At 40.9% G+C, this 26,499-nt stretch overlaps 1 protein-coding gene across 3 annotated transcripts in view; it reads left to right on the top strand.

Annotated features, from left to right (window-relative positions):
* LOC120981641 (Fc receptor-like protein 5) overlaps window positions 1-26,499 on the top strand; it is a 59,489-nt gene that overhangs the window by 15,071 nt on the left and 17,919 nt on the right. Inside the window, exons 7-8 of one of the 3 annotated variants that reach the window (XM_040411217.1) lie at window positions 7,878-8,171; window positions 8,644-8,760. In XM_040411217.1, coding sequence (XP_040267151.1) covers window positions 7,878-8,171; window positions 8,644-8,760 — 411 coding nt within the window. Of the gene's footprint in view, window positions 1-7,877; window positions 8,172-8,601; window positions 8,761-26,499 lie in introns of all 3 variants that reach the window. The other 2 variants (XM_040411216.1, XM_040411218.1) reach the window with 2 other exon arrangements.

Here is a 26,499-nt window from a genome sequence, read left to right as displayed (position 1 = left end):
TGTCACTGTACCAATCACAAAGTGTAGGGCAGTTCTGTATTGACTAGACACACCTGTCCACAGTGTAACACCACCACCACCACTGAAGGCTTGTCTGATGACAACAGTGGCTGATGGCTAGTGGCTCTCCTTGACTTTTATCAGTGAACAGCACTAAGGCCCACTGGTCCCTCGTCCAGCGTAGATGCCCTCTGGCCCATGCAAGACAATGACGTCTGTGGTCAGGTAGGCATGCAAGTTGTCTAATACGCAGACCACGCTGATGTAAACTGTTTCTAATGGTCTGACGTGACACTTGAGTGCCTCTCACCTCCCCTAAATGTGCCTGAAGTTGTGTGGCATTCATCATCCAGTTCTGCAGGGCATTGTTCACAATGAAGCGTTCATCACTGTCGGATGTGGCCAAAGGACGTCCACTTCTATGCCTTCCTGTGACTCTCCCAACCTCTGTGGTACTCTAAGCTCAGTGGCCACTTCTGTCCCTCCTGCCTCAAGCCTCGCAATGGAGAGGTACTGTTGATCACTTGTTAGGTGTCTTCTTGGTCTCATGATGTCAAACTGTGAATGGAGAAAGTACAGGCCACTCCACTTGAGGTCCCCCAGTCTCCAGCAGCCGTTCTCTAATGATGTGACCTCGATGAGCTGGCGCATTGTCCTCCATGAAGATGAAATTAGGCCTGTGTTGTTCATGTAGAGCCACAATGACTGGATTAATGATGTTATTCAGGTAGTATTGTTCTGGTCAAGCTGCCGGTTCGGTTGATGTACTGCTTCAAATTAATTAATGTTAAAGTAGACGTATACTGAGAGATCAATACTGAGACAACACACAGTGAGGGGTGTAAGGTGGCATGTATCTTTTCTATTGGCTATAAACTTTGTATTTTCTGTCACATCGATGACAAGAGGAAGTTCCCCCTTGCTGGTAGGTGAAGCCGTTACTTCTTTCTTTGAAACTGCTTGCTTGAGCTGAACAAAAACCGTCTTGTGACACATGATAAAGCAAAGAGCAGGATTCTTGTTATAGGCGTTGGCTGGGTACCTGGCCGCCATTTGAACTGCAGTATAGTTCTCAACAAGCAAGTATCCATTTTGTATCAATAGTCCATAACAGTATAGGCTTGTCATAGACCATTCACACCAGACACACCTGCCCACACAGTAACACCACCAAAGGCTCGTCTGGTGACAACAGTGGCTGATGCATAGCCCTCTCCTTCACGTCACATTGTTGGTGGCCATCATTTCTGCTCAGCGTGATTCGACTTTCATCAGTGAACAGCACTGAGGCCCACTGGTCCGTGGTCCAGCGTAGATGCTCCCTGGCCCATGAAAAATGATGACGCCTGTGCCTGGTGGTGTAGTCAGGTACCCTTGTAGGTCGTCTAGCATGCAGACCATGCTGAGGTAAATGGTTTTGAATGGTCTGATGTGACACTTGGGTGCCTCTCACCTCCCTTAAGTGTGCCTGGAGATGTGTGGCATTCATTATCCGATTCCGCAGGGCATTGTTCACAATGAATCGGTCATCAGTGTGGGATGAGGGCAAAGATGATGAGGACTGTTTAAGTACCAATTCTAATTGAACCAGGAAGTTTATTGGGCGATTCATGAATCAAACACCTCTTGTGAATTCTGCCGTTAAGCTCCCTGTTACAGAACAGCAAATTGTGGAAAAAGTACTGAAACACTGAACAGTTGGACATGTGCATTCAAAGGTTTAGAGAAGGTCACATTAAGTTCACCTGTAAAGGTTAGAGGGCATTTTAGGTTCATCCTGAAATTTCACCTACAAGCCAAATATCCCTAACTTTTTGTGAGTAGTATATATACATATTTTGAGACCAAATCTCGTTGTTCACTCAGACCAAGAAGTTAATTCAAAGATGACATTTAATGTCTGATTTCCTTACATATGACCATCCTTTACATGTTGGGTGAAAATCTTCTGAAAGATGTGAAAGAATGTCACGTTGTTACATCAAGACTTCACATTTTTTTAAATATAATTTTTATTAAGTTTCCAAATTACTTTCAATAGCATACAGTTCGTACATAAATACCAATACTTTGGTGGTCAAGACAATTGTATAATACAAATACAAATCGTTCAAAGTGTAAGCAAGATATTCATAAACAATACAGTTCCCCTACCCTCCCTCCTCCCCACCTGGGAAAACCATCTACCCCCTCCCCCCCCCCCCTCTCTTTAATCAATCTGAAGTCTCCCCAGAGTTTGGGTTAATTTTTTCTTTAAGTACCACTCTGAAAGGATGAATGGGACCATTAAAGTGCGCATGTCCCTATCTGAATATACCACTCCTCTAAAAGACTCCCATCTCCTGAAGAAAGAGTTTATAGATCGCTCTCCCATTTGTTCCGCTTCAATTCTCTCCATATCCAGGCAAATCTTAGCTTGGTTAAGAACCTCTGTCATTGACGGCAATTGCGGTTTGAGCCAGTGCTTAAAAATACAGCGTTTGGCTGCCAATAGTAAGATGTGAATAAGTGGTTGCATATTAGTCCCATTTGCCTGGGCATGAAAGAGCATTAAGTCAGGAGACAAAGGTATTAAGATTTTCAGATAACGTTTGATCCGAGATCTGACTAACCTCCAAAATGTCTGGGAAGCTGGACAGGACCATACTCCATGACTCAGATCAGATTTGTCCAAATGACACTTAGGGCATCTAGATAATCTATCAGAGGACGGAAGGGGTGACGAGAACTGGAACCCATAAATGGCTTTGTGAATAAATCTAAATTAAAACTTGGTTAATTATAACTTTATTGACTGTATTCCATCCCTGAATTACTAAGGTATCTGCATCTAGTGAGGGGAATATTTTTTCCCAATGGGAAAATATATTGTCTGCCAGATACTTTTGCTTGCTATCCCGCAACTCGTAATAAAGATCGGAAAGCGATCTTTTTTTTGGAACCATCTCCCACCAAACGATCAAAGGCATTGACAGAGAACTCCCCACTCATGTTTTTCACCCTAAGTCTGAGAAAGCTCATCAACTGGGCATGAGCCAGAAAGTGTTGTGGTTTATTTTGTGGAAATCTATTCTGCATTTCTGTAAAAGACAAATAGGTATTAGTTTGTCTATCCCAGAAATCTTGAACCCTCCTTAACCCCTTAAGGACTCAGCCCTATTTCACCTTAAGGACTTGGCCATTTTTTGCAAATCTGACCAGTGTACCTTTAAGTGCTGATAACTTTAAAACGCTTTGACTTACCCAGGCCGTTCTGAGACAGTTTTTTCGTCACATATTGTACTTCATGACACTGCTAAAATTGGGTCAAAAAAGTTAATTTTTTTTACATAAAAAAATATCATATTTACCAAAAATTTTGAAAAATTTGCAAATTTCAAAGTTTCAGTTTCTCTACTTCTGTAATACATAGTAATACCCCAAAAAATTGTGATGACTTTACATTTTTCAAAAATTTACAAAAACCCAATTTTTAGGGACCACTACAGGTCTGAAGTCACTTTGCGAGGCTTACATAATAGAAACCGCCCAAAAATGACCCCATTCTATAAACTACACCCCTCAAGGTATTCAAAACTGATTTTACAAACTTTGTTAACCCTTTAGGTGTTGCACAAGCGTTATTGGCAAATGGGGATGAAATTAGAGAATTTAATTTTTTTGCCTAATTTTCAATTTTAACCAATTTTTTCCACCAACAAAGCAAGGGTTAACAGCCAAACAAGACTGTATCTTTATTGCCCTGACTCTGCCGTTTACAGAAACACCCCATATGTGACCGTAAACTACTGTACGGCCACACAGCGGGGCGTAGAGTGAAAGGTGCGCCGTATGGTTTTTGGAAGCCAGATTTTGCTGGACTGGTTTTTTGACACCATGTCCCATTTGAAGCCCCGCTGATGCACCCCTAGAGTAGAAACTCCATAAAAGTGACCCCATCTAAGAAACTACACCCCTCAAGGTATTCAAAACTGATTTTACATACGTCGTTAACCCTTTAGGTGTTGCACAAAATTTAATGGAAAATTGAGATACAATTTCAAAATTTCACTTTTTTGGCAGATTTTCCATTTTAATATTTTTTTTCCAATTACAAAGCGAGGGTTAACAGCCAAACAAAACTCATTATTTATGGCCCTGATTCTGTAGTTTACATAAACACCCCATATGTGGTCGTAAACCGCTGTACGGGCACACGGCAGGGCGCAGAAGGAAAGGAATACCATACGGTTTTTGGAAGGCAGATTTTGCTGGACTGGTTTTTTTTGACACCATGTCCCATTTGAAGCCCCCCTGATGCACCCCCAGAGTAGAAACTCCAAAAAAGTGACCCCATTTTAGAAACCACGGGATAGGGTGGCAGTTTTGTTGGTACTAGTTTAGGGTACATATAATTTTTGGTTGCTCTATATTACACTTTTTTGTGCGGCAAGGTAACAAGAAATAGATTTTTTGGCACGTTTTTTTTTTTGTTAGATACAACATTCATCTGACAGGTTAGATCACGTGGTAATTTTATAGAGCAGGTTGTCACGGACGCGGCGATACCCAATATGTATACAATTTTTTTTATTTATGTAAGTTTTACACAATGTTTTTATTTTTAAAACAAAAAAAATGTTTGTGTCTCCATAGTCTAAGAGCCATAGTTTTTTCAGTTTTTGGGCGATTATCTTAAGTAGGGTCTCATTTTTTGCAGGATGAGATGACGGTTTGATTGGCACTATTTTGGGGTGCACATGACTTTTTGATCGCTTGCTATTACACTTTATTGTGACGTAAGATGACAAAAAATGGCTTTTTTTACACCGTTTTTATTTTTATTTTTTTACGGTGGTCATCTGAGGGGTTAGGTCATGTGATATTTTTATAGAGCCGGTCGATACGGAGATACCTAATATGTATACTTTTTTTTATTTATTTAAGTTTTACACAATGATTTCATTTTTGAAACAAAGAAAATCATGTTTTAGTGTTTCCATAGTCTGAGAGCCATAGTTTTTTCAGTTTTTGGGCGATTATCTTGGGTAGGGTATGATTTTTGCGGGATGAGATGACGGTTTGATTGGTACTATTTTGGCGTACATGCGACTTTTTTAATCACTTTTATTACCTTTTTTGGGAACTAAGGTGGGCAAAATTTAAATTTCCTAATAGTTTTTATTTTTATGGCGTTCACCGTGCGGGGAAAGTAACATGACCGTTTTATAGATCAGGTCGTTACGGACGCGGCGATACCAAACATGTGTAGGGAATTTTATTTTTTTCATTTTTAATCAGTGATAAATGTGTTTTTTGATTTTTACTTTTTTTTCTACCCAGACCCACTTGGTTCTTGAAGATCCAGTGGGTCTGATGTCTGTATAATACAGTACAGTACACCATATAGGGTTCTGTATTGTATTTTACTTACACTGAACAGATCTATGCTTTTAGCATAGATCTGTTCAGCACCATGGACAGCAGGACGCCTGAGCAGGCGTCCTGTTGCCATGGGAACCTTTCCCGTCTGCCACAACTTCGTAGACGGGGAAGGGTAAGCACAGGGCTGAGGGGGGCTCTCTGGGGGCTCTCTCCCTCTCCATCGGGGGGGCTGCAAAGGCACTGCAGCCCCCCGATGGGAGAGGGAGGGAGCTCCCTCTTACTGTAAACTTTTTCCATACAGCGGTCCGTACGGACCACTGTATGGAAAGGGTTAAACGGCTGACATTGCATCAACGATGTCAGCCGTTTATACCAGGGTGTCAGCAATGTGCTGGCACCCTGGTATACCCACTGTACACCAACGAACTTTCACAACTCCCCCCCCTGCACCACCCGCCGGCAAAAAATCAAGCAGGGGTGCAGGGGGAGGATGTAAAATCTATGTTTGAGGGACACTAAAGTTTCTGATCCCCGCGGTCAGGGACCGCGGGGATCATAAACTGCAAAAAGCGCAGCAAACCGCAGGTCTGAATTGACCTGCGGTTTGCGGCGATCGCCGATAGGGGGGGGGGGGGGGTCACATGACCCCCCCTGGCGTTGTCACAGGATGCCGGCTGAATGATTTCAGCCGAAATCCTGTTCCGATTAACCCCTGGGGCGCCGGAATACCGATTTCAAGTTAGGACGTACCAGTACGCCCTGAGTCCTTAAGGACTCAGGAAATAGGGCGTACCGATACGCCCTGCGTCCTTCAGGGGTTAAACCATCTCGCTTCCATGGTTCAAAAAGTTCTGCTTCAATGCCTGCAGGGAACTCCGGGTGTCCCCAGATTGGCATAAATTTTGAAATCATGAAGGAGAGCTTGAATATTTTGCGCACCCCTTTCCAGGCCGCTATAGTGTCTGTCAACAGAGTGCTTCGTTTGGCCACAAGGGGTAGAGCGGAGAACTTCGTGTGGAGGAGTGCCCCCAAAGACCACGGTCTAGCCAGTTGAGACTCTAACAGTGTGTTAGTGTAGAAATTGGATCCGAAGATCCAATCAATACCGTGTCTCAGCAGGCTGGCTAAATTATATGAACGCAAGTCAGGTAGTGCCATTCCCCCTAACCCTTTTGGTAGTTGGAGTTTTGGAAAAGCTATGCGGGCTTTGCGCCCCCTCCAAATGAAAGCCCTGAATGCAGATTCTAGATCCAATATATCCTTGTGTTTGATCAGAATGGGGATCGTTTGCATCGGATATAGGAGCTTTGGAATGCACATCATTTTTATTAATTGTATTCTACCCCCCAAGGACAGTGGGGATTTCATCCACCTCTGTAAGTCTCCTTTGATCTTTTGGATAATGGGTGGATAATTTAAAGAATAAAGCGACCCTGGGTACCTTCCTACCTGAATACCTAGATATCTAATTGACTTAGTAGCTATTTGAAGGGGGACTCCCAGTGGCCTCTCAACAGTATTTGGAATAGTGGGGCCTAGAAATAGGATCTCAGACTTAGTTGCGTTAACTCGATATCCTGACATAACACCAAATTCAGATAGCAATTGATACAAATGGGGTAAATCTCTGTATGGATTTTCCAAAAAAAATAATAAGTCATCAGCGAATAGAACGTGTTTAAGTTCCCTATTCCCTATTTTAATCCCCTCAATCTTGCTATCTCCAGCTAACTTCCTGGACAGGGGTTCTAAGGCCAGGTTGAATAGAAGGGGGGACAGGGGACATCCCTGTCAAGTACCCTTGCCCAACCTAAAAGGCTGTGACAAAAACCCTGGTGTCACAGCCAGACAGCTGAGAAGCGCTCACAGGAGCTTCTCAGATCCTCCTCCTTGAATTTCTTTGTTTTGGTTTAGTTTCTCATCTCGTTAGTCTATCTCAGCTGTCATGAAGTCGGACTGATTGCTGCCCTTTAAATTCCTCCCCATAATGCAGTAGTGTGCGGCTGATACAACTTCCTGGAGTGTGTGTGCATGCTGTTTCCAGTTCCCAGTCCTCAGTCGTCTGCCGTCTGCAAGATAAGTGCTGTTTATGTATTTATGATTTTCTCTTTTCTGGATCCAGGTGTCAGTGTAGGGAGCCGGTGGTCGTGTCCCCTCACTATTGTAGGGTCTTCAGGTAATAGATAGCCGAGGAACGTGGATATGCGCCCATCCACCTTTGGGGTGTTCGCATAGGCTGAGCAGTGAGGGAGAGCGGCAGGTCTACTGCAGGGGTCTCCCTTTGTTCCTTAGTTGTGGATCCAAAGAGACATTGTTTATATGGTATTGTCTTGTTTCCTGTACACCATCCGTGACACCTGGGGTATGGATCCTGGCCCACGGGTCAGAGTATAATGCCCTTATGTATTGACGAAAGGCTCCGTCGAATCCAATCACCTCCAGTACCTGCTCAAGACTTCACATTTTATTTGCTCCTTTTAATAATGAATGTACATTACCACCTTCATCCACAGCGCTGTTCTCCCATCCAGAGATCAGACTGACCCCATCCAATATTACTGAAGGTGATGACATGACCCTGACGTGTGACACCAGGCTTAGCCCATACAGACAGCGCACAGAACTACAGTTTGCGTTCTACAGAGATGGGGGAGAAGCCCAGGGATTTACCACATCTGATAAATATGAAGTTCTGTCCGCTCAGCTGGAGGATTCTGGCAATTATTCCTGTACAGGGAGAACATCAGACGGCAGAGTGTTGAAACGAAGTCAAGAGACACCAGTTTATGTCCAGAATCGGAAATACAGTGAGTAGAAAATCTAACGAAATATCTTTGGGTCTCAAGTTGCAGAATAAAGCTGGCCATACGTTTCAGCTAGTTGTCAGCTGAAGAATAGTTAGGTCGACAGTTCTCTCCTGACCCCCATACAGATTCACACCCAGCTTCTATGGCAGTGGCCTTTCTCCTTGGGAACAAAAGGATCAAGTATATATCGAAATGCCAATAATTAACCAGACATCTGACAGGGGGAGTCAGTAGGCACCTATACACATTAGATGGTCCTACTGAAATTAGCGAGGACAGCTTGAGTTAACATTTACATAATTCCTTTTCACCACAATGCCACCAAATGCTTGGTCAGACTACAGCGGATGTAACATACTAGTGCTTCATGCTATACGTTTACTTCACTCATGTATGACATCTATATATATATGATTTGCTCTTTTCATAGACATGGAGGAACATGGACATAACAGATATTTGTACCCAACAGTCTCTGTGACTCTACTGGTCATCCTCATTGGGTTAGCTTTTCTGATCTTCAGAAAAAGGCATCAGTTAAACATATTAGTCTCCAAAAGGAAGCCAACCAGAGATCCAGGTGACCTAGGTATCATTTCATTTGATTACTTTGTTTCATAGTATTAAGTTTGGTAAAGAGGCTGAACGGATTTCACAAAAATTGTACATGTTGTTATGACTCGTATTGTCTATTTCCTGGAAGGACCGTCCTGCTGTGCTGTCACTCCCTGCTGAGAAAAAAAATACGTTTCTATGAGCTGCCCGGACCATTTTTGGTACTGCTCCTATGTACAAGAATATAACTACTATAATACTACATCCTATGTACAAGAATATAACTACTATAATACTGCCTCCTATGTACAAGAATATAACTACTATAATACTGCCTCCTATGTACAATATTATAACTACTATAATACTGCTCCTATGTACAAGAATATAACTACTATAATACTGCCGCCTAAGTACAAGACTATAACTACTATAATACTGCTCCTATGTACAAGAATATAACTACTATAATACTGCTCCTATGTACAAGAATATAACTACTATAATACTGCTCCTATGTACAAGAATATAACTACTATAATACTACATCCTATGTACAAGAATATAACTACTATAATACTGCCTCCTATGTACAAGAATATAACTACTATAATACTGCCTCCTATGTACAATATTATAACTACTATAATACTGCTCCTATGTACAAGAATATAACTACTATAATACTGCCTCCTATGTACAGGAATATAACTACTATAATACTGCCTCCTATGTACAGGAATATAACTACTATAATACTGCTCCTATGTACAAGAATATAACTACTATAATACTGCTCCTATGTACAAGAATATAACTACTATAATACTGCTCCTATGTACAAGAATATAACTACTATAATACTGCTCCTATGTACAAGAATATAACTACTATAATACTACATCCTATGTACAAGAATATAACTACTATAATACTGCCTCCTATGTACAAGAATATAACTACTATAATACTGCCTCCTATGTACAATATTATAACTACTATAATACTGCTCCTATGTACAAGAATATAACTACTATAATACTGCCTCCTATGTACAGGAATATAACTACTATAATACTGCTCCTATGTACAAGAATATAACTACTATAATACTGCTCCTATGTACAAGAATATAACTACTATAATACTGCCTCCTATGTACAAGAATATAACTGCTATAATACTGCTCCTATGTACAAGAATATAACTACTATAATACTGCCTCCTATGTACAAGAATATAACTACTATAATACTGCTCCTATGTACAAGAATATAACTACTATAATACTACATCCTATGTACAAGAATATAACTACTATAATACTGCTCCTATGTAAAAGGATATAACTACTATAATACTGCTCCTATGTACAAGACTATAACTACTATAATACTGCTCCTATGTACAATAATATAACTACTATAATACTGCTCCTATGTACAAGAATATAACTACTATAATACTGCTCCTATGTACAAGAATATAACTACTATAATACTGCCTCCTATGTACAAGAATATAACTACTATAATACTGCCTCCTATGTACAAGAATATAACTACTATAATACTGCTTCTATGTACAAGAATATAACTACTATAATACTACTCCTATATACAAGAATATAACTACTATAATACTGCTCCTATATACAAGAATATAACTACTATAATACTGCCTCCTATGTACAAGAATATAACTACTATAATACTGCCTCCTATGTACAAGAATATAACTACTATAATACTGCCTCCTATGTACAAGAATATAACTACTATAATACTGCTCCTATGTACAAGAATATAACTACTATAATACTTCTCCTATGTACAAGAATATAACTACTATAATACTGCTCCTATGTACAAGAATATAACTACTATAATACTGCTCCTATGTACAAGAATATAACTACTATAATACTGCTCCTATGTACAAGAATATAACTGCTATAATACTTCTCCTATGTACAAGAATATAACTACTATAATACTGCCGCCTAAGTACAAGAATATAACTACTATAATACTGCTCCTATGTACAAGAATATAACTACTATAATACTGCTCCTATGTACAAGAATATAACTACTATAATACTGCCTCCTATGTACAATAATATAACTACTATAATACTGCTCCTATGTACAAGAATATAACTACTATAATACTTCTCCTATGTACAAGAATATAACTACTATAATACTGCCTCCTATATACAAGAATATAACTACTATAATACTGCTCCTATGTACAAGAATATAACTACTATAATACTGCATCCTATGTACAAGAATATAACTACTATAATACTACCCCTATGTACAAGAATATAACTACTATAATACTACTCCTATATACAAGAATATAACTACTATAATACTGCTCCTATATACAAGAATATAACTACTATAATACTGCCTCCTATGTACAAGAATATAACTACTATAATACTGCCTCCTATGTACAAGAATATAACTACTATAATACTGCTCCTATGTACAAGAATATAACTACTATAATACTTCTCCTATGTACAAGAATATAACTACTATAATACTGCTCCTATGTACAAGAATATAACTACTATAATACTGCTCCTATGTACAAGAATATAACTACTATAATACTGCTCCTATGTACAAGAATATAACTGCTATAATACTTCTCCTATGTACAAGAATATAACTACTATAATACTGCCGCCTAAGTACAAGAATATAACTACTATAATACTGCTCCTATGTACAAGAATATAACTACTATAATACTGCTCCTATGTACAAGAATATAACTACTATAATACTGCCTCCTATGTACAATAATATAACTACTATAATACTGCTCCTATGTACAAGAATATAACTACTATAATACTTCTCCTATGTACAAGAATATAACTACTATAATACTGCCTCCTATATACAAGAATATAACTACTATAATACTGCTCCTATGTACAAGAATATAACTACTATAATACTGCATCCTATGTACAAGAATATAACTACTATAATACTACCCCTATGTACAAAAATATAACTACTATAATACTGCCCCCTATGTACAAGAATATAACTACTATAATACTGCTCCTATGTATAAGAATATAACTACTATAATACTGCTCCTATGTACAAGAATATAACTACTATAATACTGCTCCTATGTACAAGAATATAACTACTATAATACTGCATCCTATGTACAAGAATATAACTACTATAATACTGCTCCTATGTACAAGAATATAACTACTATAATACTGCTCCTATGTACAAGAGTATAACTACTATAATACTGCTCCTATGTACAAGAATATAACTACTATAATACTGCTCCTATGTACAAGAATATAACTACTATAATACTGCTCCTATGTACAAGAATATAACTACTATAATACTGCCTCCTATGTACAGGAATATAACTACTATAATACTGCTCCTATGTATAAGAATATAACTACTATAATACTGCTCTTATGTACAAGAATATAACTACTATAATACTGCTCCTATGTACAAGGATATAACTACTATAATACTGCTCCTATGTACAAGAATATAACTACTATAATACTGCCTCCTATGTACAAAAATATAACTACTATAATACTGCCCCCTATGTACAAGAATATAACTACTATAATACTGCTCCTATGTATAAGAATATAACTACTATAATACTGCTCCTATGTACAAAAATATAACTACTATAATACTGCCCCCTATGTACAAGAATATAACTACTATAATACTGCTCCTATGTACAAGAATATAACTACTATAATACTGCCCCTATGTAGCACGGCTGAGCCAGAAAGGTAACTAAAGACTAATTCTGATAATGTAATGAGAATGCCTGGAGTGGTGAATGTTACCATGTCCATAACCGGCCAAATGTAAACTGTGCCAGGACTGTACTGTTCAGGTTACATTGCAGTGTTGGCACTTTGCAATAAAAAAAAAAAAAGTGTGTTTTTGGCTGCAGTTTGGGCACTCAGTCTGTAAAAGGTTCGCCATCACTGGCCTAGGAGAGTCAGCAGAACCACCACCATACACACCAGCAAACTTACAACCAAATCTATCACCAATAAGGAATTATATATATGTATAGGTGGGAGATATGCCATGCCGTAGTGGAGGATTCAAGAAAAGAAAACTACTAGTAAGAGTACAGTAATAATGTTTTTCCCCTTCATCTGCCACAACATCACTTACAATGAGATCTACCAGATATAAAAACTTTAGGGCAGGACCACTGCCTGTAGGACTTGCCTACCTCTTGAGACCTATTAACATAAATCTTGTAGTGTCTGATGAAAGTATTAGGAGTAAACCATGTGGCCGCCTTACCTATCTGTTCAATTGTACTGTAGCTCCTCTATGTTCCACCCATGAAGCAGACATAGCCCTAGTCAAATGAGCCTTTTCTTGGAGGAACCTCATCGCTTGCTTTGTATTATCCTGGAATTGGATAAACAAAAAATCTAATTTCTTCCAAGGGGGGGTTCTCACAAAAACAGGGAAGGACCGTTTCATCCTGCCTGTGAAAATCTGACATCACCTTTGGAAGAAAGGAATGATCAAATCTAAGGACTAGCCTATCATCTAAGTCCCTGAGGAATGTTTCCTTAGTCCTCGGTGCCTGGATTTCACCTTCTCTTTTGGCCAAGGTAATTCCCACTAGAAACACATAGGGTCATGTCATTTATCAAGCTGGCTTAGTTGCCCATAGCAACAAATCAGATTCCATCTTTCATTTTCCAAAGCAACTGTCAAAAATTAAAGGTGGATTCTGATTGGTTGCCATGGGCAACTAAGCCAGTTCTACTCTACACCAGTTTGATAAATTACCCCAACAGTTTTTAGAGTAAGAAGTCTTAGGACTAATGCGGAGAGTAGGATGTTCTGACATACAGATACGGACAGCACACGTCAGCATCTTTTGCTGTCCTAATAAAATGCAGGGGTCCGCATCTGACCTGCTCAAAATGCGGACCAAAAATACATTTGTGTGCACGAGCCCTTAAGGAGATATTTTCCAAAGGTTTAAATGGAACCCCCGGACAGGTCAGACAAGACCAGATTAAAAGTAACAAGGTGGAGTTAAAGAGGACCTTTCACCGATCCTGACATTGTGAACTAAGTATCATGACATATACAGCGGCGCCCAGGGATCTCACTGCACTTAGTATTATCCCTGGGCGCCGCTCCGTTTTCCCGTTATGTCCTCCGGTATGTTCGGGACTTGGTTATAGTAGGCGGAGTCTGCCCTTGTTCTGTGGGCGTCTCCTTCTCCTAGGCTGTAGCGCTGGCCAATCGCAGCGCAGAGCTCACAGCCTGGGAGGTTTTTCTCTCCCAGGCTGTGAGCTCTGCACTGCAATTGGCCAGCGCTACAGCCTAGGAGAAGGAGGAGACGCCCGCAGAACAAGGGCAGACTCCGCCTACTATAACCAAGTCCTCGAACATACTGGAGGACATAACGGGAGAACGGAGCGGCGCCCAGGGATAATAGTAAGTGCAGTGAGATCCCTGGGCGCCGCTGTATATGTCATGATACTTAGTTCACAATGTCAGGATCGGTGATAGGTCCTCTTTAAGGACCTCAGTTCAGGTCTCAATCTATTTACCTCCTTCAGAAATTCAAATCAAGCATGGATGAAAAGCAATCTGCTCGTATTTTCACAGTATTTAGGGTGGAAACTTTTTCCCTCAGAGAACTAGGTCCAGTCCCTTTTGGAAGTCCTCCTGAAAGAAATTCAAACCTGATTGTATTAAAAGGAGAGGCTTTCTTTCTGAGTAAATCCCAGAAGTGACCATTTTCCTGATTGCCGCCATAGAATTAGTTACATCATCTGAAAGATCCCTAGCTTTAAGAATCAGCCTTTCAGGATCCAGGAAGCTAACCGTAGGCTGTCTACTTTAGGATGGAAAATTGGCTCCTAAGATAACAGATTCTTTATCCTTGGCACGGCCCCTCTACAGATAATTTCTTTATCAAAAGGAAACCAAGACTTGTTGAGGTACACTGGAGCTTTTAAGATAAACTATGTCCTTTCTTTCTTGATCTTCTTAAGAACCCTTGAAATGAGATCCAGTCTCAACTCTTTTGCATCCAGCCTTACTCAACTTAGGAAGTCTGCTCTTGTGGGGGAGGGGGGGGGGGGGGGGGAGCGTGGCCGGCCGCTGAACCGCCAAGACGCGTCTCAATGAGCTCTCCAGCTCTTAAAGTTAAATCCTTGGCCATCGGTGGATTAACTCAGCCCAGAGATAGCCGAAACACACACAATCTCACAGTGCTTCCCAACGTACTCTTTGTGACCCTCCGTCTTTACCATCTAGAGGCGATTCACACTTTGTTAGACTGAGGCCTGCCCACATGGCGCGGCCTCCGACCCTCCTTTAACCAACCCGCGAACCTCCAGCCCTCCGTTGTAAGCCAGTAACAGACCCGGTTTGACTGAAGAACATCCTCTGCTATTCCGGTGGGACGAGAAACCTTCCATCCGACACAAGGCTGCAACCGAGACTCGTCCGACAGGAAGCGGCGGCCTATCGGAGCTTTCGCCAGACTGTGCCTTACTTGCTTTCATCTTTCGGCTGGATAACACAGTTAAGAGGTCTGTAAGGCAATTTTCCTACTAAAGGCACCAGACCACAACCCCCTCCCTTCCCCCGCTACTCCCTGTTTCTTCTGCCCACCCCTTACTGTACTAAGAGCCACGCTCTAATCTTTCCGGACCAACACAGAGGTCTAATTATCTAATCTACAGTTAGTCACCAAAATAAGTGACGCACTACTTCTGTAGTGGGAATCTGCCCCAATTTTTAAAAGTGTTTGCAGGCACCCACCAACAATTACTACAGTATTTCTGCTAAAATACTTACCTTATCATAGTGAAAATAGGCCAAGCAGCTCCTAAAGCTACCAGTATCTCCCAAAAACCTAATGTTCCCCCGAACGGATAAATATATAAAAAAGAAAAACTCCAATTCACCTACTCAAAAAGTGAACACACAGTCCAAAGCCTCCTTATCTGTGGCTCAAGTAGATACTGGAGATGACACAGACAGCGAGACGGATAGTCCATCACACCAGGACTCTCTTCCAATTTCTCATTCCTTTCTACAAAAATCCCTGGAAAAAACACTGGCCAAAGTGCTAGACCCTCTTTTAAAGGGTTTCTATCACTTTGTTTCACCTATTTAGCTTTCAGACACTAGCGATCCGCTAGTGTCTGCTCTATCTAACCATCCTAATATAAGAGCTTATTGTCCTGCCGTTTAGCTAAAAAAATAACTTATATAGATATGCAAATGAGCCTCTAGGTGCTATGGGGGCGTGATTAGCACCTAGAGGCTCCGTCTACCTTAACAAACTGCTGCCGCCCAGCGCGTCCCTCCAGCCCGCCCATCTCCAGCTGAAGCGATCCTCTCCGTGCGCGTCTCTGTTCTGCGCATGCGCAGTGAATGTCTGATCGCTTCCCTGCTCAGACATCTCCACTGCGCCTGTTCCTCGGAGCACTATGACGTCATCGGCGCAGGCGCAGTGGAGATGTCTGAGCAGGGAAGCGATCAGACATTCACTGCGCATGCGCCGAATACGAGGAGCATCGCATTCCGGAGGAGATGGGCGGGCTGGAGGGACGCGCTGGGCGGCGGCAGTTTGTTAAGGTAGACGGAGCCTCTAGGTGCTAATCACGCCCCCATAGCACCTAGAGGCTCATTTGCATATCTATATAAGTTATTTTTTTAGCTAAACGGCAGGACAATAAGCTCTTATATTAGGATGGTTAGATAAAGCAGACACTAGCGGATCGCTAGTGTCTGAAAGCTAAATAGGTGAAACGAAGTGATAGAAACCCTTTAAGGGACCTACAAAATATAAAAGCATGAAGTGAAATATATTGGCACCTGAGTGGAACAACTCGAAAATGCACAAACGGCTATATGTAGCAACATTACTGAAAGTAGATTTTTAAAAAAAATATCAAAAATTATATCATATGATACTCAATTACTTACGTGTACTCGATTTGATTATCAAACTTAGACGTGCTCTGCTAAAAATACCTGTAATAAATGGGTAGTAGGCTAAAGTTGCCCTGGTGAAACTTGTTTACACAGACTAATACCGTGTCAATTCACAGAAAAAAACAAAAACAAAAAATAAGGAGGAGATTTTTTTCCTTCTTTATCACAGGTCGGATTACAAGGGAAAGGTATAGGTAACATTGGTCAAAGTATGTGGGTTACTGATGTAAAAGGGATCAATAGGTCCCTAATTACAACCCTATGGCTAACTCACCCTAGGGACGCCTCCTTATGGTGGGGGTGCCCTGTCCTCGTGCCTAGACCTATTATCACCCTAGAACGACCCTATATCCCATATTGTGGGCTGGACTATTTGTTGTTAGTCTCAAAATATACCTATATAGGATACTGAATAAATATATAAAAAATACACACACCCCCAACGCGTTTCTGCTGCAACAACGGCTCATCAGGGGGTAATGATCAAGATGTGTAGTATAGATCATAGATGAAGATCAGTATAGATCATAGATGAAGATCAGAGTAAAAAAAAAAGAAAAATTATACTTAGCTCCCATGAGGTTATGGTCAGTTGCAAGTGTCCACATCAGAGTGATGTATGCCTGAAAGGTCACAGTATGAAATGGGCATTACTCATAGTATATTTATCAATATTAAATATATCGATCATATACATGTGATAACTTACTGATGGGGACTCTGACCGAGCTTACGCCATCCGATGGAGGAGCTAACACGGCTTAATTTTTTATGTGTGCGCTGATTATTTAAAGCCTGGCGCCTTAAATGTCTGTCCGGCGTCATTTCCAGTCCTGTGACAGATAGACGTCACATCCGGAGTTTGAAACGCACAGAAGGACGCCACATCCGGGACTTGAGACGCACAGGAATAAAGTCACTTCCGGTGATTTGGAACGCATAGTGACGTCACGTCCTTCATTTGAAACGCATATGTCGCTATACAGTCCTGATCAAAAGTTTAAGACCACTTGAAAAATGGCCAAAAATCTTATTTAGCATGGCTGGATCTTAACAAGGTTCCAAGTAGAGCTTCAACATGCAACAAGAAGAAATGGGAGTGAGACAAAACATTTTTTGAGCATTCAATTTAATGAAAACAACGAATAAACTGAAACAGGCTGTTTTTCATCTGATCAAAAGTTTAGGACCACACCTCCAAAAAAAAACTAACCCCCCCCCAAAACAGAAATCCAACTTCCAAACATGAACTCCGTAATGAGTAGCTCTGCCGTTATTGTTTCGGCATGCTTGATGCAAGTGTTTCCATGAGGTGAGTGGGAACATTTCTCCAAGTGGTGAGGACGGCCGCACGAAGGCCATCTACTGTCTGGAACTGTTGTCCATTTTTGTAAACTTCCTTTGCCATCCATCCCCAAAGGTTCTCAATTGGATTTAGATTAGGGAAACACGCAGGATGGGCCAAAAGAGTGATGTTATTCTCCTGGAAGAAGTCCCTTGTCCTGCGGGCATTGTGTGCTGTAGCGTTGTCCTGTTGAAAAACCCAGCCGTTACCATACAGACGAGGGCCCTCAGTCATGAGGAATGCTCTCTGCAACATCTGGACATAGCCAGCGGCCGTTTGACGCCCCTGCACTTCCTGAAGCTCCATTGTTCCACTGAAGGAAAAAGCACCCCAGACCATTATGGTGCCCCCTCCACTGTGGCGCGTAGAAAACATCTCAGGTGGGATCTGCTTGTCATGCCAGTAACATTGGAAACCATCAGGACCATCAAGGTTACATTTTTTCTCATCAGAAAATAAAACTTTCTTCCACCTTTGAATGTCCCATGTTTGGTGATCTATTGCAAAGTCCAAACGAGCAGTTCTGTGGCGTTCAAGGAGACGAGGTCTTTGAAGACGTTTTTTGTTTTTGAAGCCCTTCAGTCTCAGATGCCGTCTGATGGTTATGGGGCTGCAGTCAGCACCAGTAAGGGCATTAATTTGGGTCGAGGATCGTCCAGTGTCTTGACGGACAGCCAATTGGATCCTCCAGCTCAGTGCTGATGAAATCTTTTTGGGTCTTCCACTTGACTTTTTTGTTCCATAACCCTCAGGATCATTTAAGAAATTCCAAATGACTGTCTTACTGCGTCCCACATCAGCAGCGATGGCGCGCTGTGAGAGACCCTGCTTATGCAGTTCAACAACCCGACCACGTTCAAAAAGGGAGAGTTTTTTTGCCTTTGCCATCACAACGTGTGACTACCTGACAGAAAATGACAATAAATCCACATCTTTGCACAGATTTGGCCTTTTAAAGGCATGTGGTCCTAAACTTTTGAACAGCTGAAAAACAGCCTGTTTCAGTTTATTCGTTGTTTTCATTAAATTGAACGCTCAAAAAATGTTTTGTCTCACTCCCATTTCTTCTTGTTGCATGTTGAAGCTCTACTTGGAACCTTGTGAAGATCCAGCCATGCTACATAGGATTTTTTGCCATTTTTCAAGTGGTCTTAAACTTTTGATCAGGAGTGTATGTGAGTACTGTTAACTACAGGTCTATATATTATCTATGTAGATCTAGAATGATTATAAATTTGTTACTGGGGCGCACCCATCGTTTAGGATATAATAAATAACAGCCAAATATATATTTTCTGTATGTTTTTGTGTAAATAGATGGAAGAAAAACAATAAATGCTGTTATATATAAACAGTGACAGTGGGAAAGGAACGGGTCACCCACATTATAGTGATAGACCAGATCGGATCCCAACAAAAAGAGAGAGATACATGATGACTAGATATAGGTCATTGCAAGAAAGGCGGCACTTTAGGTGCCAGTCCACACAGCTTAGAGCTCATATTGATACTAGAGGTAGAGGCGGGAATAAAAACCGTAGGGAGAAAGAACAGGTCATAGAAAACAGGTGTAGGTTAGTCTCTCATTGAGACCCATTGGCGACTGGGACCGAAAACGATAGATCCATTCTGTTTCTTTTTGCAAGATTTTTCGGTCCCAGTCGCCTTTCCTCAAAGGTAGAGGAACAGTCTCAAGTGCAGAGAAAACGATGGACTTTGCGTCGCCGTTATGATGCTCATTAATATGGTTAGCGATGGGTGTGTCCTTGTGCTTTGCTATATCGTTAATGTGTTCACAGACGCGCCGTCTCATTTCTCTAAAGGTTTTACTTATGTAATCCTTCGGACAAGAACATTGTCCTATATAGATTACACATTTGGTTTTACAATTGATAAAATCCTTTACTGTGTGGATATGTTTGGTTGCTGAGCAGGTCACCGTCTTGGTGGTACGGATATAGTTACAGGCCTTACAGGTACCGCACTTAAAAACACCCACCAGTTTTCTATCGAGCAAAGTGCCTTCTTTTGAAGGCCCGGTGTAGTGGCTATGTACTAGTCTATCCTTATGGCTACTCCCTCTCCTATATGTAATAAGTGGATAGGGAGATATCGCCTTGGAAAGATCAGTATCCATTCTAAGGATAGGCCAATGAGTCTTAAGAATAGCCCTAACATCTTTGTTTGCGGCATCATAGGTCAAAATGATCCGGATAAGGTTGTCATTTGGCTCTTTTTGTCTGGGTACTAGCAATTCGCTTCTGTCTCTCTGTGCAGCTACTTTAAAAGCGTCTCTCAAGATAGGTTGGGGATAGCCCCTTTGTAGGAGCCTATTCTGGAGCTTTTTGGATTCGTGATGGAATGACTCGTTATTAGAGCAATTCCTGCGCATGCGCAGGTATTGACCCTTTGGGATCCCTCTTTTTACGGCTGGGGGGGGTGATGCCTCGTCCAGTGGAGGATATTGTTTGTTGCTGTAGGTTTTCTAAAGACCGTTGTGGTAAGATTTCCACCTTGCTTTTTCACTTCCACATCTAGAAATGTAGTGGAAACTGATTGTAGGTCATAGGTAAACCCAAGCCCCACATCATTGTGGTTGAGAATGTCAATGAACTTACTGAACTCATCTCTACTGCCGTTCCATATCAGGAATATATCGTCGATATATCTGGTCCAAAACACGATATTGTTATTCCACCACATCTCATGGTCCGGGAAGACAAACTTATCTTCCCACCAGCCCAGGAGGAGATTTGCATATGTCGGGGCACAGGGGCTCCCCATCGCTGTCCCCCTGAGCTGGTGATAAAAAGAACCATTGAATAAAAAGAAGTTATGTGTTAGTGTAAACTCCAGTAAACCTATGATGAATTGGTTATGATTTTGAAATTGTATTCCCCTGGATGAGAGAAAATGCATGGTTGCTGCCAGTCCCTTTTCATGTGGTATCGACGTGTATAACGATTCTACGTCGATAGTTGCCAATAAGACATCCTGATCAATCGGAATGGTCTCGATTTTGCGCAAAAAAAATATATAATCCATTGTGTCTCTGGTGAACGAAGGTAAACACGACACAAAGTCCCGTAATACCTTGTCCAGGTATACTCCACAATGGTGAGTAAGAGAGCCTATTCCGGAGACAATTGGACGGCCTTTTAGGGGATTTAGTCCCTTGTGGACCTTTGGTAGTCCATAAAAGGTCGCCAATTGTGGGGTATTTGGGAGTAAAAAGGAATATTCAGATTTACTGATTACCTTTTGCTCAAGACCCTGTTGGAGAAGGGATTTTAGTTGTGAGAAAAATATTGGTGAAGGGTCACCTGGTAAAACCCTGTAGCTTTTTTTGTCATTTAGTAAGTCTAGACACATTTTTTGATATTTTAAATGGTCGAGTATCACCAGATTGCCCCCTTTGTCAGATGGCTTTAGGACAATCTTCCTATCTGTCTCCAGATCTCTAAGTGCTCGAAACTCTGACTTCATCTGCGTCATGCAAAGTAGCATTCAGAGATCTCTACACTGCTTATAAAGAAAATATAAAATCATGGTGGGAGACGAGATCTCTGGAGAGCTACATTGAATATAAAATTGTGCCTAAAGGTTTAAAAGGAATCCAATTAGACCTGCAGCCCGCATTCATCTGCGTTTCAAATGAAGGACGTGACCTCACTATGCGTTCCAAATCACCGGAAGTGACTTTATTCCTGTGCGTCTCAAGTCCCGGATGTGGCGTCCTTCTGTGCGTTTCAAACTCCGGATGTGACGTCTATCTGACTGTCACAGGACCGAAAAGGACGCCGGACAGACATTTAAGGCGCCAGGCTTTAAATAATCAGCGCACCCATAGAAAATTAAGCCGTGTTAGCTCCTCCATCGCACGGCGTAAGCTCGGTCAGAGTCCCCATCAGTAAGTTATCACATGTTTATGATCGATATATTTAATATTGATAAGTATACTATGAGTAATGCCCATTTCATACTGTGACCTTTCAGGCATACATCACTCTGATGTGAACACTTGCAACTGACCATAACCTCATGGGAGCTAAGTATAATTTTTTTATTTTTTTCTCTGATCTTCATCTATGATCTATACTGATCTTCATCTATGATCTATACTACACATCTTGATCATTACCCCCTGATGAGCCGTTGTTGCGGCAGAAACGCGTTGGAGTGTGTGTATTTTTTATATATTTATTCAGTATCCTATATAGGTATATTTTGAGACTAACAACAAATAGTCCAGCCCACAATATGGTATATAGGGTCGTTCTAGGGTGATAATAGGTCTAGGCACGAGGACAGGGCACCCCCAACATGAGGAGGCGTCCCTAGGGTGAGTTAGCCATAGGGTTGTAATTAGGGACATATTGATCCCTTTTACATCAGTAACCCACATACTTGTACCAATGTTACCTACACCTTTTCCCTTATAATCCGACCTGTGATAAAGAAGGAAAAAAATCTCATTTTTGGTTTTTGTTTTTTCTGTGAATTGACACGGTATTAGTCTGTGTAAACAAGTTTCACCAGGGCAACTTTAGCCTACTACCCATTTATTAAAGGTATTTTTAGCAGATTACTGAAAGTATGTCCACTTGGCAAAACTTTCTTAACGCCGCTTTCGCAGCTCTGGAAGGCTAAGAGAACAGAGGCCGCAGAAATAACCTACGAATAAAAGGCCTCCGAGAAAGTGTAGCTCCTGCAGCCATACATGAAACACTGATAATCTTTAAATCCTGAAAGACGCCTGCTCAGAAGACATTGTCATAGAGAGAGCACACAGAGCACTACGGAGAAAAGTCAAAGACTCTGAACAGCCACGTGACGTCATTTGCCGTCTTATAAACTACAGAGTGAAAGAAAAAATATTGCAACATACAAGGCTATCTGAGCATATTGAATATGAGAGTGCGCAAATCCGAATCTTCCAAGATCCATCTCCACAAACCTTACAAAAAAGGAGAGCTCTCAAACCACTAACAGAAGCCCTCAGATCCAAAGGAATCCAATACAGCTGGAAATTCCCCTTTGGACTTACATTCTCCTTTGAAAGGAAGAGATTCCTGGTCCGTTCATCATCTGACCTCCCTGAAGTCCACGCTGCTCTAGAGCTTCCAGACCTTCAGAATCCCGACTGGTCAACAGTGACAGGTCTAGCTAATCTACCCCATTTAATGCCACCTACTCCTTGAGAAGAAGTTTCCTACAGCCACAACACTAAATCCAAGAAAAAAAGCAGGAAAACTGACGCACAAGAACCTCATCGCTGACACCACCTGAAAAGCTCCAGTGTTCGCTGGGACTATATTGCATTATCTATTTCATCAGCTCTGGTGGTTAATTATCTCTTGCCCTCCCCATTCTCCCCTCTTATACTCCTTTAATTAGCTTGATATCACTATCAACCCCACCACCCTACCCTCCCATCCATCCCTCCCACTACGAGAGATTATAGTTATCTTATTCAAGGTATAAATGTTCCTACAATTTTTATACCAGACAATAATGAAGTTCACTCAACTCTAACTTTGTGACATCTTTCCCCGCAGTACTAACCTTTCCTCTACTTTATTTAATATGATATTACTATACCAACCTACATGACTTCCTTCTTCATCTCTACTGTTCTCCTACAGTACTTAGTACACGCCTTTTTCCCCCCACCTAAGTTAGGTCATTACTGGGAGAGACTGAAGGGATCTGTTTGGTCCCGCGATTCCACCCATAATGTACATCATTTCTCTACTCTCTGATTATAAAACTCAGTTGCTTTCTTGCAACAACTTTAAGCTTCCATCTTTGCTATCCCCTGCTTTCAACCCTTTTTCTTCTATCTTTGCCTACCTCACCACGCCATTAAGATAGTTGAGTCTCTCCGACTATGGTACCAGAGACCACAACTTTCATTCTCATCCATATATCTTCAGGGCGAACTGACCGCCCCTATTGGTATATTATTTTCGTTTACTTTTATAGTTTTACGATGGACGTTCCATATTCGTATTTCATCAGTTATCTTTGCAATCATTTTCTATCTTTTGTCATATTTTGTACCCCTCATCTTCCCTTCCCTCTTTATCTTGCTCACACCTGCCCCCTTTCTCAATATAGGTCCTGGGCATTGATAGAAGTCACATATATAATCATCCACTTATTTTTATACTTCAATGACGAGACTAAGAATAATAACTTACAACATGCGTGGACTGAAATCTTCGTCCAAACGAGGTTAGGTAGTCTATTTTCTCAAGAAACACAAAGCGGACATCTGTATGCTACAAGCGACACACTTTAAAGACACACACATCCCCACGATGAACATAAAATATTTCTCCACTTGGGTCCATTCTGGCTCAGATAGCAAAGCCTCGAAAGGAGTCAGTATCGGAATAAGTAAAAATATAGCCTTCTCCTTATTAGCTAAGTGTATTGACCCAGATGGCCGTTATCTCTTTATTAAAGGGAAAGATAGGCAATTTTACAGTGACCATAGGGAACATATACGCTCCTAATAAAGGCCAAATTTCATGGCTCATTTCTACCCTTAACTGTCATGTTTTTCTGAAGGTATACTTATCATGGGAGGTGACTTTAACGTCTCTTTAAAATAAATCCATTAATTGATACATTTGGTGGAAAAACAATGATTAGCTATAGAGCATTAGCGAAACTTAAACAGGTCTGACTCCTGGAGAGCCTTTAATCCCTCAGTCAAAGATTTCTCCCACTACTCCGCCCTGCATAACTTCTCCCAAAGAATCGACTACATATTCTTACCTACCAATCTTCCTCCATACTGACTCAAGTTCTATCGGATCATTCTCCGATAGAATTGGTGTATACAATACCTTCTTCTCCCCTAAGCTCCCATTGCTGGAGATTAAATGATTTACTACAAAAAAATAAATAAAATGTTCAAAAGATAGAGATATTTGGAGGAGTTTTTTTTTTTAGATAAATGACAATAAGAAGGTCTCTATGCAGTCACTTTGGGAAGCCCATAAATCACATATAAGAGGTGAATTCATATCCCTCTCCGTTCATTCCAATAAAGAAAAGGCAAAAGGAATAGTGGAACAGCAAAAGATTTTAAAAATTGGAGTGTCTACATGAGAGATCTCTACTTAAGGAGCACTTAGCAGACTTAACAGCTCTACGGGTGGAACTGAAAAACGCTCTTAATCTGCGCTCAGCTAAAGCTTATCTATATGCAAAATATAGGCATTACGCCCACAGGGACAAACCAACTAGATTTATGCTAGCCCAGATTAAGAACAGGAGAGCCAAATCATACATCTCCAACCTTAAAGACTCCTCCGGCAATTCCCGATATAAAACATAAGAAAGAGCACGAGAATTCAGCAACGTCTACACCCAACTTAAGAATTTACAATCCTCACAAGACGCAGGAACATCACTACCCAAAAAGAACTGATATCTTACTTATTATCCTCCTTAACCCTACCTCAAATAATGACAGAACAGTCTCAAAGTCTCTGTTCAACTATTACACATCGAGAAATTAAAGACACCATTGCGAATTCCCCCAAGAATAAATGCCCTGGCCCAGATGGCTTATCCTCCTTTTATTATAAAACATTTCAGGACTGTTTTATCCAATACATGAGTAAACTGTTCAATGAAGTGTTGAATGGAATCCCCTTTCATAAACAAACATTAGTAGCTCAAATATCAATAACACACAAAGACGGGAAAGATCCTGACCTATGTAATAATTACTGGCCAATCTATCTTCTTAACACTAACTTGAAACTTTTTGCAAAAATTATAGCAAATAGGCTGCAGAACATTCTTCCCTCTTTCATTGCTCCTGATCAAGTAGGATTCGGGCCCAATAGGGAGGGAAAATAAAACATTTACAGGGTTCTACAATTGATTCAATATGCCAAGCTCTCAGCCAAACCTTTGATACTGCTCAGTACTGACAAGGCGAAAAGGCATTCGACAGAGTTGATTGGGACTATTTACAATCCTCACTTCTGCCACCGGTATAACGCCGATGTTTATTAAGGCAATATTTAATTTTTCTATGTATAAAGGTCCCACAGATAGAGTTCTGATGAATGACTTTCCGTCGCCTGTGTTCTGTATCTCCAACGGTACTTGACAGGGTTGCCCATTATCCCCCCTACTTTTTGTTCTGATGGAGACTTTGTTGCAAAAAAAATAAAAAAATCAGACAAGACTCCCGAATTCATGGGCTTAGGCTACTTTTTACACCTGCGTTTAGGTGCGGATCCGTCTGGTATCTGCACAGACGGATCCGTTCAGAACGAATCCGTCTGCATTACTCTGTAAAAAAAAACTGACATTGAAAGTCAATGGGGGATGGATCAGTTTACAATTTCACCATATTG

The sequence above is a fragment of the Bufo bufo genome, chromosome 11, assembly GCF_905171765.1.
Source record: "Bufo bufo chromosome 11, aBufBuf1.1, whole genome shotgun sequence".
Classification (NCBI taxonomy): domain Eukaryota; kingdom Metazoa; phylum Chordata; class Amphibia; order Anura; family Bufonidae; genus Bufo; species Bufo bufo.
The sequence above is the reverse complement of the archived record's forward strand: the minus strand, read 5'-3'. Positions and strand labels throughout refer to the sequence as shown.